The sequence below is a fragment of the Melanostigma gelatinosum genome (genome assembly GCF_949748355.1).
Source record: "Melanostigma gelatinosum genome assembly, chromosome: 20".
In the NCBI taxonomy this organism is placed as follows: domain Eukaryota; kingdom Metazoa; phylum Chordata; class Actinopteri; order Perciformes; family Zoarcidae; genus Melanostigma; species Melanostigma gelatinosum.
Window position 1 is genome coordinate 21,818,043 of NC_136653.1, and position 13,920 is coordinate 21,831,962.

The 13,920-nt window shown below is 38.3% G+C and overlaps 2 protein-coding genes across 2 annotated transcripts in view; one reads left to right on the plus strand and one right to left on the minus strand.

Moving 5' to 3' along the window:
- epb41l3a (erythrocyte membrane protein band 4.1-like 3a) overlaps positions 1-1,146 on the minus strand; it is a gene marked incomplete at its 5' end in the record, with an annotated part of 26,607 nt that extends 25,461 nt beyond the window's left edge. Inside the window, one exon of the mRNA XM_079292103.1 lies at positions 1,084-1,146. The remainder of the gene's footprint in view (positions 1-1,083) is intronic.
- Positions 1,147-2,439: 1,293 nt separating this feature from the next.
- The window catches only part of LOC306794068 (piezo-type mechanosensitive ion channel component 2-like), a 47,162-nt gene continuing 35,681 nt past the window's right edge, over positions 2,440-13,920 (plus strand). The window contains 3 exon segments of the mRNA XM_079291953.1: positions 2,440-2,613; positions 10,782-10,868; positions 13,473-13,583. Coding sequence (XP_079148079.1) covers positions 2,550-2,613; positions 10,782-10,868; positions 13,473-13,583 — 262 coding nt within the window. The 5' untranslated portion in view covers positions 2,440-2,549.

The following is a 13,920-nucleotide window of genomic DNA, read 5'->3' on the forward strand; positions in this document are numbered from 1 at the left end:
GATTCTGCGCATGCCTGGCTCAAGTCGAACGAGCCTATTTATTTAACTAGTGGTTGTTTATAAAAGGAAGGTAGTAGCTTGTATTGTATTAGTATCTGGGATCAATAAAGTTTATTTAAATGTAGAGTATTTTGTACAAACACTGCGATTAATATGTCTTTAAAAACAATACTGTAATAATAATATTACTACGTATACTAATGTATTTCTACAGAGTACAGTGATTACTTACTTTTTATAGTATTGGTACAGAGTACAGTGGTATTATTACTACATAAAGTATTTATACAGAGTAGTGGCGGTATTATTACACATACTAAAGTATTTGTACAGAGTATTACTTTCATCGACTGTGTTTGAGTTTTACTCACCAGTTATTTGGAGACAGGAAGTCAACGAGATGACAGGAAAAGAAGAAGAAACCATGTTAGTCTGATTCTCAAAGGGAATGAACCTAGACCTGAACCCAGAGGTGAACCTAGACCTGAACCTAGACCTGTACCTAGACCTGAACCCAGAGCTGAATTTAAACCTGTACCTAGACCTGAACCCAGACCTGAACCTAGACCTGTACCTAGACCTGAACCCAGAGCTGAACTTAAACCTGTACCTAGACCTGAACCCAGACCTGAACCTAAACCTGTACCTAGACCTGAACCCAGACCTGAACCTAAACCTGTACCTAGACCTGAACCCAGACCTGAACCTAAACCTGTACCTAGACCTGAACCCAGACCTGAACCTAAACCTGTACCTAGACCTGAACCCAGACCTGAACCCAGACCTGAACCTAGACCTGAGCCCAGAACTTCAATAAATCTTACAAACTCAGAGTATGTGTTGTACTATGAAGTACTGCAGTAGTTAAAGTACTCCTGCTGCTGAACCTCATTAGATATCAGTCAGAGTCCTGTGACATCATCACATTCTGACACCTTCAAAGGGTTCACAGAGGATAAAGATGATGATGACGATGATAATGATGAAGATGATGATGATGAAGATGATGGAGGACCGCTCAGACGACATCAAACAGTCACATCACAACAACTACACACACTTTTAGATGAACCTGAGTTTTACCTGTGCAGGTGTTCAGAGTCTCAGTGATGAAGATGATGAAGATGAAGATGATGAAGAGGAAGCTCCTTTAAAACGACGTCTGTCTCTTTTTGTCTCCGTCTCTCGTCCCGTCTGTTGTTTGGATGGATTAGTGGTTTTTACTCTGACTCGTTAAGACCCGCCCCCCCCCCCCCCCCCCCCATACACATCTGTCAATCACAGGCTGGGGGACGGGGCTTACGGCTGTCATGGGCCCCTGCAGAGCATTGTGGGACTTGTAGTGTTCAGATCAACAGTGGAGGACAAACAGAGACCAGATGTGACATTCAGGACGCATGGTAACCATGGTGACACGACAGGATATTATGGTCTGTAGTGTGTGGATTCTGTCTCTAAGTGTCCTCTGTCCTCTGTCTTCTGTCTTCTGTCCTCTACTGCAGCTTTACAAATATACTTTGTCCTTTATATATATATATATATATATATATATATATATATATATCAAAACAAAACAAAACAAAACAAAAAAAATATATATATACTTTATTTAAAAAATAAAAAAATTAAATATATGTACATACATATACATACATATACATATATATTTATGTGAAGTAAAGTAAAATTAGTTCTAAAGTGACTCATCTGTTCTCTGTTCTCTGATTCATCAGGTCGTCACTAAACCAGAAGAGGAACCACAGAAGAAGAACAGGCTCATATTATTGATATTAATTCTTTATTCATCTTCACTAACTAGTGTCCACATACTTTAGGACACAAATCTGTCTCTGATATCTGATCTCATATTTTTATTGGTCTCCTCTTCTCATTCGAAGAGAGTTAATCCACCTCCGGTCTTCTGATTGGCCGAGGCAACCGTCACTCTGCCGGTGGGCGGGGCCTGTGAGCTCCTATGGAGCTCGTTTATGAGTGTCGGCGTGTTGTTCAGCGTAGACACTGAAGAGAAGAAGAAGAAGTTCAGATAGTTCTGCAGAAAACTAGAAGAAGAAGAAGAAGAAGTTCAGTGTTCTCCAGTTGGTTCTGCTGGAAAAGAAGAAGAAGAAGAAGAAGAAGAAGAAGAAGAAGAAAACAAACTAAAAGAAGCTTCAGTTTGTTTTTACTCTCTAAATATTTTAACTTCTCCTGTCTGCAGACAGACAGGCAGACAGAGACAGACAGAGAGACAGACAGACAAACAGAGAGACAGAGAGAGAGACAGAGAGACAGAGACAGACAGAAATAGAGAGAGACAGAAAGAGAGACAGGCAGAGAGACAGACAGACCATCTGTCTGTCTACATCTCTCTTACCTGTCTGTCTGTCAGCCTGTCTGTCTGCAGGATGGCCCCGTGGCCCCTCCGGAGGGCACACGGACCTCTGACAGCCTGCTGAACCAGAGACTGGACCAGAACCAGAACCAGAGACTGGACCAGAACCAGAGCTGGACCTGTGGATTAAAAGAGAGGATTCAGACCCGCTGGGTTCAGGATGCCCTCAGAGCTGGCTGTAGGGCTGGTCTTCAGGGTTCTGCTGCCCCTCAGCTTGACTGCAGGTAAGATCAAATTCAAGTTGTTTCTGGTTCACTGGAGGAAGTACGAATACCACACTGTAAATATACTCTGTTACAGTAAAGGTACTAATACCACACTGTAAATATACTCTGTTACAGTAAAGGTTCTAATACCACACTGTAAATATAATGTTACAGTAAAGGTACTAATACCACACTGTAAATATACTCTGTTACAGTAAAGGTTATAATACCACACTGTAAATATACTCTGTTACAGTAAAGGTACTAATACCACACTGTAAATATACTCTGTTACAGTAAAGGTACTAATACTACACTGTAAACATACTCTGTTACAGTAAAGGTACTAATACCACACTGTAAATATACTCTGTTGCAGTAAAGGTACTAATACCACACTGTAAATATACTCTGTTGCAGTAAAGGTACTAATACCACACTGTAAATATACTCTGTTGCAGTAAAGGTACTAATACCACACTGTAAATATACTCTGTTACAGTAAAGGTACTAATACCACACTGTAAATATACTCTGTTACAGTAAAGGTACTAATACCACACTGTAAATATAATGTTACAGTAAAGGTACTAATACTACACTGTAAATATAATGTTACAGTAAAGGTACTAATACCACGCTGTAAATATACTCTGTTACAGTAAAGGTACTAATACCACACTGTAAATATACTCTGTTACAGTAAAGGTACGAATACCACACTGTAAATATACTATGTTACAGTAAAGGTACTAATACCACACTGTAAATATACTCTGTTACAGTAAAGGTACGAATACCACACTGTAAATATACTATGTTACAGTAAAGGTACTAATACCACACTGTAAATATACTATGTTACAGTAAAGGTACTAATACCACACTGTAAATATACTCTGTTACAGTAAAGGTACTAATACCACACTGTAAATATACTATGTTACAGTAAAGGTACTAATACCACACTGTAAATATACTATGTTACAGTAAAGGTACTAATACCACACTGTAAACATACTCTGTTACAGTAAAGGTACTAATACCACACTGTAAATATACTATGTTACAGTAAAGGTACTAATACCACACTGTAAATATACTCTGTTACAGTAAAGGTACTAATACCACACTGTAAATATACTATGTTACAGTAAAGGTACTAATACCACACTGTAAATATAATGTTACAGTAAAGGTACTAATACCACACTGTAAATATAATGTTACAGTAAAGGTACTAATACCACGCTGTAAATATAATATGTTACAGTAAAGGTACTAATACCACACTGTAAATATACTCTGTTGCAGTAAAGGTACTAATACCACACTGTAAATATAATGTTACAGTAAAGGTACTAATACCACACTGTAAATATACTCTGTTACAGTAAAGTTACTAATACTACACTGTAAATATAATGTTACAGTAAAGGTACTAATACCACACTGTAAATATACTCTGTTACAGTAAAGGTACTAATACTACACTGTAAATATAATGTTACAGTAAAGGTACTAATACCACGCTGTAAATATACTCTGTTACAGTAAAGGTACTAATACCACACTGTAAATATACTCTGTTACAGTAAAGGTACTAATACCACACTGTAAATATACTCTGTTACAGTAAAGGTACTAATACCACACTGTAAATATAATGTTACAGTAAAGGTACTAATACCACGCTGTAAATATACTATGTTACAGTAAAGGTACTAATACCACACTGTAAATATAATGTTACAGTAAAGGTTCTAATACCACACTGTAAATATACTCTGTTACAGTAAAGGTACTAATACCACACTGTAAATATAATGTTACAGTAAAGGTACTAATACCACACTGTAAATATACTCTGTTACAGTAAAGGTACTAATACTACACTGTAAACATACTCTGTTACAGTAAAGGTGCTAATACCACACTGTAAATATACTCTGTTACAGTAAAGGTACTAATACCACACTGTAAATATAATGTTACAGTAAAGGTACTAATACCACACTGTAAATATACTCTGTTGCAGTAAAGGTACTAATACCACACTGTAAATATACTCTGTTGCAGTAAAGGTACTAATACCACACTGTAAATATAATGTTACAGTAAAGGTACTAATACCACGCTGTAAATATACTCTGTTACAGTAAAGGTACTAATACCACACTGTAAATATACTCTGTTACAGTAAAGGTACTAATACCACACTGTAAATATAATGTTACAGTAAAGGTACTAATACTACACTGTAAATATAATGTTACAGTAAAGGTACTAATACCACACTGTAAATATACTCTGTTACAGTAAAGGTACTAATACCACACTGTAAATATACTCTGTTACAGTGAAGGTACTAATACCACACTGTAAATATAATGTTACAGTAAAGGTACTAATACCACACTGTAAATATACTCTGTTACAGTAAAGGTACTAATACCACACTGTAAATATACTCTGTTACAGTAAAGGTACTAATACCACGCTGTAAATATACTCTTTTACAGTAAAGGTACTAATACCACGCTGTAAATATACTCTGTTACAGTAAAGGTACTAATACTACACTGTAAATATAATGTTACAGTAAAGGTACTAATACCACACTGTAAATATACTCTGTTATAGTAAAGGTACTAATACCACACTGTAAATATACTCTGTTACAGTAAAGGTACTAATACTACACTGTAAATATAATGTTACAGTAAAGGTACTAATACCACACTGTAAATATACTCTGTTACAGTAAAGGTTCTAATACCACACTGTAAATATACTCTGTTACAGTAAAGGTACTAATACTACACTGTAAACATACTCTGTTACAGTAAAGGTACTAATACCACACTGTAAATATAATCTGTTGCAGTAAAGGTACTAATACCACACTGTAAATATACTCTGTTGCAGTAAAGGTACTAATACCACACTGTAAATATACTCTGTTGCAGTAAAGGTACTAATACCACACTGTAAATATACTCTGTTACAGTAAAGGTACTAATACCACACTGTAAATATAATGTTACAGTAAAGGTACTAATACTACACTGTAAATATAATGTTACAGTAAAGGTACTAATACCACGCTGTAAATATACTCTGTTACAGTAAAGGTACTAATACCACACTGTAAATATAATGTTACAGTAAAGGTACTAATACTACACTGTAAATATAATGTTACAGTCAAGGTACTGATACCACACTGTAAATATACTCTGTTACAGTGAAGGTACTAATACCACACTGTAAATATACTCTGTTACAGTGAAGGTACTAATACCACACTGTAAATATACTCTGTTACAGTAAAGGTACTAATACCACACTGTAAATATACTCTGTTGCAGTAAAGGTACTAATACCACACTGTAAATATACTCTGTTACAGTAAAGGTACGAATACCACACTGTAAATATACTCTGTTACAGTAAAGGTACTAATACCACACTGTAAATATACTATGTTACAGTAAAGGTACTAATACCACACTGTAAATATACTCTGTTACAGTAAAGGTACTAATACCACACTGTAAATATAATGTTACAGTAAAGGTACTAATACCACACTGTAAATATACTCTGTTACAGTAAAGGTACTAATACTACGCTGTAAATATACTCTGTTACAGTAAAGGTACTAATACCACACTGTAAATATAATGTTACAGTAAAGGTACTAATACCACACTGTAAATATACTCTGTTACAGTAAAGGTACTAATACTACACTGTAAATATAATGTTAGTAAAGGTACTAATACCACACTATAAATATACTCTGTTACAGTAAAGGTACTAATACCACACTGTAAATATACTATGTTACAGTAAAGGTACTAATACCACACTGTAAATATACTCGGTTACAGTGAAGGTACTAATACCACACTGTAAATATACTCTGTTACAGTAAAGGTTATAATACCACACTGTAAATATACTCTGTTACAGTAAAGGTACTAATACCACACTGTAAATATACTCTGTTACAGTAAATGTACTAATACTACACTGTACAAATACTCTCTTTTCGTAAAAGTACTAGTTAGTAGTTAGTAGTAATGTAATAGTAGTAGTCATTGTTAGGCCCTGAGTATCGTCTGAAGGTAATAATCATAGTTTAACCCTGAGTAATGTCTGCAAATATTAATCAAAGTTTGCCCTGAGTAGCGTCTGCAGGCATTCAATATAGTAAAGCCCTGAGTAGAGTCTGGAGGTAATTATGGTAGATTAGCCTGAGTATTGTCTGCAGGCATTCATTATAGTATAGTCCTGAGCAGCGTCGGAAATACACGAGGGCAAAGGGCAAAAATGCCCCTAAGAAATATCATTTTGCCCCCGATATCACTAGGAGAGGGGCAAACAATGCCCCCGAAAAAAATGGAGCGCTTCTTCATCAGACCTGTGACTGCGAGACTGTGGTCAACTCAGCAGACACTCACATGTTAGTGCACCTCTATGCTGACATTCACGGTAAACGCATTCAAACGGCGCAGATCGGGAGCGAAGGACTTTGAAAGTAAACGGAAAGATTAACGTGAGACAACATCCGGTTTCAGAATAAGATGCCAACAAAGTATACATATTGCATAATGGCAATGAGATTAAATGAATTATATTCACATTAAGTATAAAACATGCTACCTGCATCTCGTGAGTTAAAGGGAAAATACACCTAAAGTGTCTTTATTCTTTGATTTGAGGGTTGCTAATGAATAATACCTGACTGACAGTCAATTAAGATATTTTACGAAGTAAAAACTCTGAACTGAATTTGTACCTTCAAATGGCACATTTTTTTAATTTTTAAGGTGCTATAAAAATGTTTTTCTCAAAAATTCCACACAATGACTAATGCATAAGTTCAGCACAAAAATGTGTAATATCACAATATTTGAGGTGCTACAAAAATATTTTTTCTGAATAATTCCACACAATGACTGATATATATGTAATCAAGGCATCGTTGACTTAATAATTGTTAATAGTTGTTTAAAAAATTGAATAACAACAATAAATAACCACAAAGAAATAAGAATAATTGAATATGATTGTCTGATTTGTTTGTTTTTTGTTAAATAAATCTAAGAAAACACTTTGAATCTGTAGGCTACTGCTTAATAGTCTTATTATTGCCATTTGATGACAATTGCTCATATATTGTCAGCCTAAATAAGTATATTTATTATTTTGAACAAAGGTTCAATGTTATTTCACAAGTTTCAAAAAATGCCCCCAATGTTTTGAAAATGCCCTGGATGTCAGTCAGTCAAAATTGCCCCCAAAAAAATATGTAAATTTCCTACCCTGGTCCTGAGTAGTGTCTGCAGGTATTCATGATCGTTTAGCCCTGAGTAGTGTCTGCAGGTCCTCATGGTAGTTTAGCCCTGAGTAGTGTCTGCAGGTATTCATGATAGTTTAGCCCTGAGTAGTATTTTAAGGGTATTTATGATGTTTAGCCCTGAGTAATGTCTGCAGGTACTCATTATATCTTAGCCCTAAATTGTGTCTGCAGCCAGGTATTAATGATAGGTAAGCCCTAAGTATTGTCTGCAGGTTTTAATGATAGTTTAACCATGAGTAGTGTCTGCAGGTTTTATTTATAGCTTCATCCTGAGTAGTGTCTGCAGGTTATAATGATGTTTAATCCCTGAGTAATGTCTTTAGGTATTCATGATATTTAGCCCTGAGTAATGTCTTTAGGTATTCATGATGTTTAGCCGTGAGTAATGTCTTTAGGTATTCATGATGTTTAGCCCTGAGTAATGTCTTTAGGTATTCATGATGTTTAGCCGTGAGTAATGTCTTTAGGTATTCATGATGTTTATCCCTGAGTAATGTCTTTAGGTATTCATGATGTTTATCCCTGAGTAATGTCTTTAGGTATTCATGATGTTTAGCCGTGAGTAATGTCTTTAGGTATTCATGATGTTTAGCCCTGAGTAATGTCTTTAGGTATTCATGATGTTTAGCCCTGAGTAATGTCTTTAGGTATTCATGATGTTTAGCCCTGAGTAATGGCTTTAGGTATTCATGATGTTTAGCCCTGAGTAATGTTTTTAGGTATTCATGATGTTTAGCTCTGACTAATGTCTTTAGGTATTTGCGACAGTTTAACCCTGAGTAGTGTCTGCAGGTTTTAAGGATGTTTAATCCCTGAGTAATGTCTTTAGGTGTTGTTCACAGTTTAACCCTGAGTAGTGTCCGCAGGTATTAATGATCGTTTAACCCTGAGTAGTGTCTGCAGTTATTTAACTCAACAAAAAATATGTTTGACACAAACATACAACAAATTTACAAAATTACTTTTCTGACAGACGTATCAAAAACAGAATGTGATCAATAATCTTAATTTTTGATCAGTTCAAACACCAGACTCATTCTTATAACGAGTGTAACTTTACGAGGACAGACTGCTTTACGTTTATAGAAGAGTTTCCTCTTCAACATGCAGCTACCTCATGAGTAAACTGTGTCGCATTCATTTAGTGAAGTGACTTCACTCTTTTAACACAGTTACACGTCAAACGTCTTCATTCTTTAAAATGTCAGCTAGCTTCCCGTCCGTTCTGCTGCAGTGCCCTTGAACTGATGACACATCCATGTGGAGCCGTACATTCAGCTTTTAGGTGGAATTTCTCTTTAAAACGGTCCCACATTCCACAGAGAGGGGGAGGTGTGAATGTGTGTGTGTGTGTGTGTGTGTGTGTGTGTGTGTGTGTGTGTGTGTGGTAAGCAAGCAATGTGTCAACACACACACACAGCCAGATGTTGTTACCTGAGAAAGTGGAACCAATCTGTGTGTGTTGTTGGGGGAGGGGAATTTAAACAGGGGGGCACACTCTTCCTGTCTGCCCCCCCATCACACACACACACACACACACTGTTTACAGCTCAGCATGTGTTCGAGAGGAAGAGGAAGATGTTCATCTTCAGACTGTTTATGAATCTTCTGTCAGATTCAAACAACTTTATTGACAAATTTAAAATCAGATGCTCTGATCATAGAACATGTTTTAGTAGTATTAGAAGTATTAGTGCAGGGCAACGATTACCTATCTATCTATAGATATAGATATAGATATAGATAACTATAAATATAAAATACACAGATTGATCCTGGACCCCCCTTGTTCCATGGGGGTCCAGGATCAATCTGTGTAGTCACGGACCTCCTGCTGGTTAAACTGATAACAGGCTTTTATTTTGTTAACTCGCTGGCTTCCTGCCACTGTCGGGCTCATTTACATGTTTGGTCCATATTTACATGGATATGTGTGTGTTGATGAACTGATTGATGTGTGTATTGATGAACTGATTGATGTGTGTATTGATGATCTGATTGATGTGTGTATTGATGATCTGATTGATGTGTGTGTTGATTAACTGATTGATGTGTGTATTGATGAACTGATTGATGTGTGTATTGATGATCTGATTGATGTGTGTATTGATGATCTGATTGATGTGTGTATTGATGATCTGATTGATGTGTGTATTGATGATCTGACTGATGTGTGTATTGATGATCTGATTGATGTGTGTATTGATGATCTGATTGATGTGTGTATTGATGATCTGACTGATGTGTGTATTGATGATCTGACTGATGTGTGTATTGATGATCTGACTGGTGTGTATTGATGATCTGATTGATGTGTGTATTGATGATCTGATTGATGTGTGTATTGATGAACTGATTGATGTGTGTATTGATGATCTGATTGATGTGTGTATTGATGATCTGACTGATGTGTGTATTGATGATCTGATTGATGTGTGTATTGATGAACTGATTGATGTGTGTATTGATGATCTGATTGATGTGTGTATTGATGAACTGATTGATGTGTGTATTGATGATCTGATTGATGTGTGTATTGATGAACTGATTGATGTGTGTATTGATGATCTGATTGATGTGTGTATTGATGAACTGATTGATGTGTGTATTGATGAACGGATTGATGTGTGTATTGATGAACTGATTGATGTGTGTATTGATGATCTGATTGATGTGTGTATTGATGATCTGATTGATGTGTGTATTGATGAACTGATTGATGTGTGTATTGATGAACTGATTGATGTGTGTATTGATGATCTGATTGATGTGTGTATTGATGTGTGTATTGATGATCTGATTGATGTGTTCACAGCTTGTGTGTTGAGGTTTAATGGATTCTCTCTGGTCTACGTCCTCCTGCTGCTGCTGCTGCCACTACTGCCAGACCCCTCCTCCTCAGGTACCACCTGATCAATACTGATCAATGCAGATCAATACTGATAGATACGAATCAATACTAATCAATACTTATCAATACTAATCAATACTTATCAATACTAATCAATACTTATCAATACTTATCAATACTAATCAATGCAGATCAATACTGATAGATACGAATCAATACTAATCAATACTAATCAATACTTATCAATGCAGAGCAATACTGATAGATACGAATCAATACCAATCAATACTTATCAATACTTATCAATACTAATCAATACTTATCAATGCAGATCAATACTGATAGATACGAATCAATACTTATCAATGCAGATCAATACTGATAGATACGAATCAATACTAATCAATACTTATTAATACTAATCAATACTAATCAATACTTATCAATGCAGATCAATACTGATATATACGAATCAATACTTATCAATACTTATCAATGCAGATCAATACTGATAGATACGAATCAATACTTATCAATACCAATCAATACTTATCAATACTTATCAATACTAATCAGTACTTGTCAATACTTATCAATACTTATCAATACTTATCAATGCAGATCAATACTGATAGATACGAATCAATACGTATCAATACTTATCAATGCAGATCAATGCAGATCAATACTGATAGATACCAATCAATACTTATCAATACTTATCAATACTTATCAATACTAATCAATGCAGATCAATAGTAATCAATACTGTTTGTGTTTATGTATCAACGTCTGTTTGTTGTTTTAACTTTAAAAAAACTCGTCCAATCAGAGTTCAGAGAAACAAACAAGAAATCTGATCAATAATCTGAAATCAATCGTTTCATATTATGATGTTTATGTGTAGGAGACGAGGACAGAGGAAACTAGGACAGACGAGACAAGAATACTAACAGAGGAGACGAGGACATAGGAGATGAGGACAGAGGAGATGAGGACACTCACAGAGAGGCAGAGGAGACGAGGATACTGACAGAGACAGAGGAGACAAGGAGACTCACAGAGGAGACGAGGAGAGAGTAGATGAGGCCACTCACAGAGAGACAGAGGAGACGAGGACCCTGTCGGAGAGACAGAGGAGACGAGGACACTAAAAGAGACACAGAAGAGACGAGGACACTATGAGAGAGACAGAGGAGACGAGGACACTACTAGAGAGACAGAGGAGACGAGGACACTATTAGAGAGACTGAGGAGACGAGGACACTGACAGAGAGACAGAGGAGACAAGGAGATGAGGACACTAACAGAGGAGACTCTTCTTTGTTTCATACAACAACCGGCTGTTTGTTTGATGACATCTTAATTACATCTTATTAGTCATGATGTCATACCTGCTGTAAACTGTCTGTCTGTGTGAGGAGAGACACTCTGCTGCCTGAGGCTCTCTCTCACACACACACACACACACACACACACACACACACACACAGGAAGTGATTGTTTCCTGACGAATGTTTCTGAGGAAACAGATGTGATGACTCCTCCTGTGACATCACTGCTTTCCTTATTGTGAATATCCTGCAGCACCTCCTATTGTGTGTTTAGTATCCGTCTAGTTAGTAGTGTCCCCCGTCAGTGGTGTCCCCTGTCAGTGGTGTCCCCCGTCAGTGGTGTTAGTGGTGTCCCCTGTCAGTGGTGTTAGTGGTGTCCCCTGTCAGTGGTGTTAGTGGTGTCCCCTGTCAGTGGTGTACCCCCGTCAGTGGTGTCCCCCGTCAGTGGTGTTAGTGGTGTCCCCTGTCAGTGGTGTTAGTGGTGTCCCTTGTTCGTGGTGTCCCTTGTTAGTGGTGTCCCTCGTTAGTGGTGTCCCCTGTCAGTGGTGTCCCCCGTCAGTGGTGTCCCCCGTCAGTGGTGTCCCCTGTCAGTGGTGTACCCCGTCAGTGGTGTCCCCCGTCAGTGGTGTTAGTGGTGTCCCTTGTTGGTGGTGTCCCTTGTTAGTGGTGTCCCTTGTTAGTGGTGTCCCCTGTCAGAGGTGTCCCCCGTTATTAGTGTCCTCGGTTAGTGGTGTCCCCAGTTAGAAATGTCCCCCGTTAGTGGTGTCCTCCATTAGTGGTGTCCCCCGTTAGTGGTGTCCCCCGTTAGTGGTGTCCCCAGTTAGTAATGTCTCCCGTTAGTGGTGTCCTCCGTTAGTGGTGTCTCCCGTCAGTGGTGTCCCCCATCAGTGGTGTCCCTCGTCAGTGGTGTACCCTTGTCAGTGGTGTCCCCCGTTATTAGTGTCCTCCGTTAGTGGTATCCCCGTTAGTAGTATCCCCGTTAGTGGTGTCCCCCGTCAGTGGTGTCCCCTGTTAGTGGTGTCCCCCGTTAGTGGTGTCCCCTGTCAGTGGTGTCCCCCGTTAGTGGTGTCCTCCGTTAGTGGGGTCACCTGTTAATGGGGTCACCTGTTAGTAATGTCCCCCGTCAGTGGTGTCCCCCGTTGGTAGTGTCCCCCATTAGTGGTGTCCCCCGTGGCTCCCAGATCCGGTCCTGGGTTATCCCCCCTGTCCTGGAGGACCTGTCCTTCTCTTAATGTGGTTGATGCCGGCGGTTCTATCCCTCAGTAACGTGTTTGTCTCCTCGGTTACGCGGTTCGATCCTGTCTGTCTGTCTGTCTCCTAGGTAACATGGTTCGATCCTGTCTGTCTGTCGTGGTCGTCTCCAGCTTCCTCTTCCTGTTGCTTCAGTCCTTCTTCCAGTTCACCACCATCACCCTGCAGCCAGAGGCCAACTGTGAGACACCGTCTGTCTGTCTGTCCACCCGTCTGTCTGTCTGTCCACCCGTCTGTCTGTCTGTCCACCCGTCTGTCTGTCTGTTCACCCGTCTGTCTGTCTGTCTGTACCTAAACCTCTCTGTGTAACGATGACCCGTCTGACTTTCTGTGTGACGATGACCCGTCTGACTTTCTGTGTGACGATGACCCGTCTGTCTCTCTGTGTGACGATGACCCGTCTGTCTCTCTGTGTAACGATGACCCGTCTGTCTCTCTGTGTAACGATGACCCGTCTGTGTCTCTGTGTGACGATGAACCGTCTGTGTCTCTGTGTGACGATGACCCGTCTGTCTCTC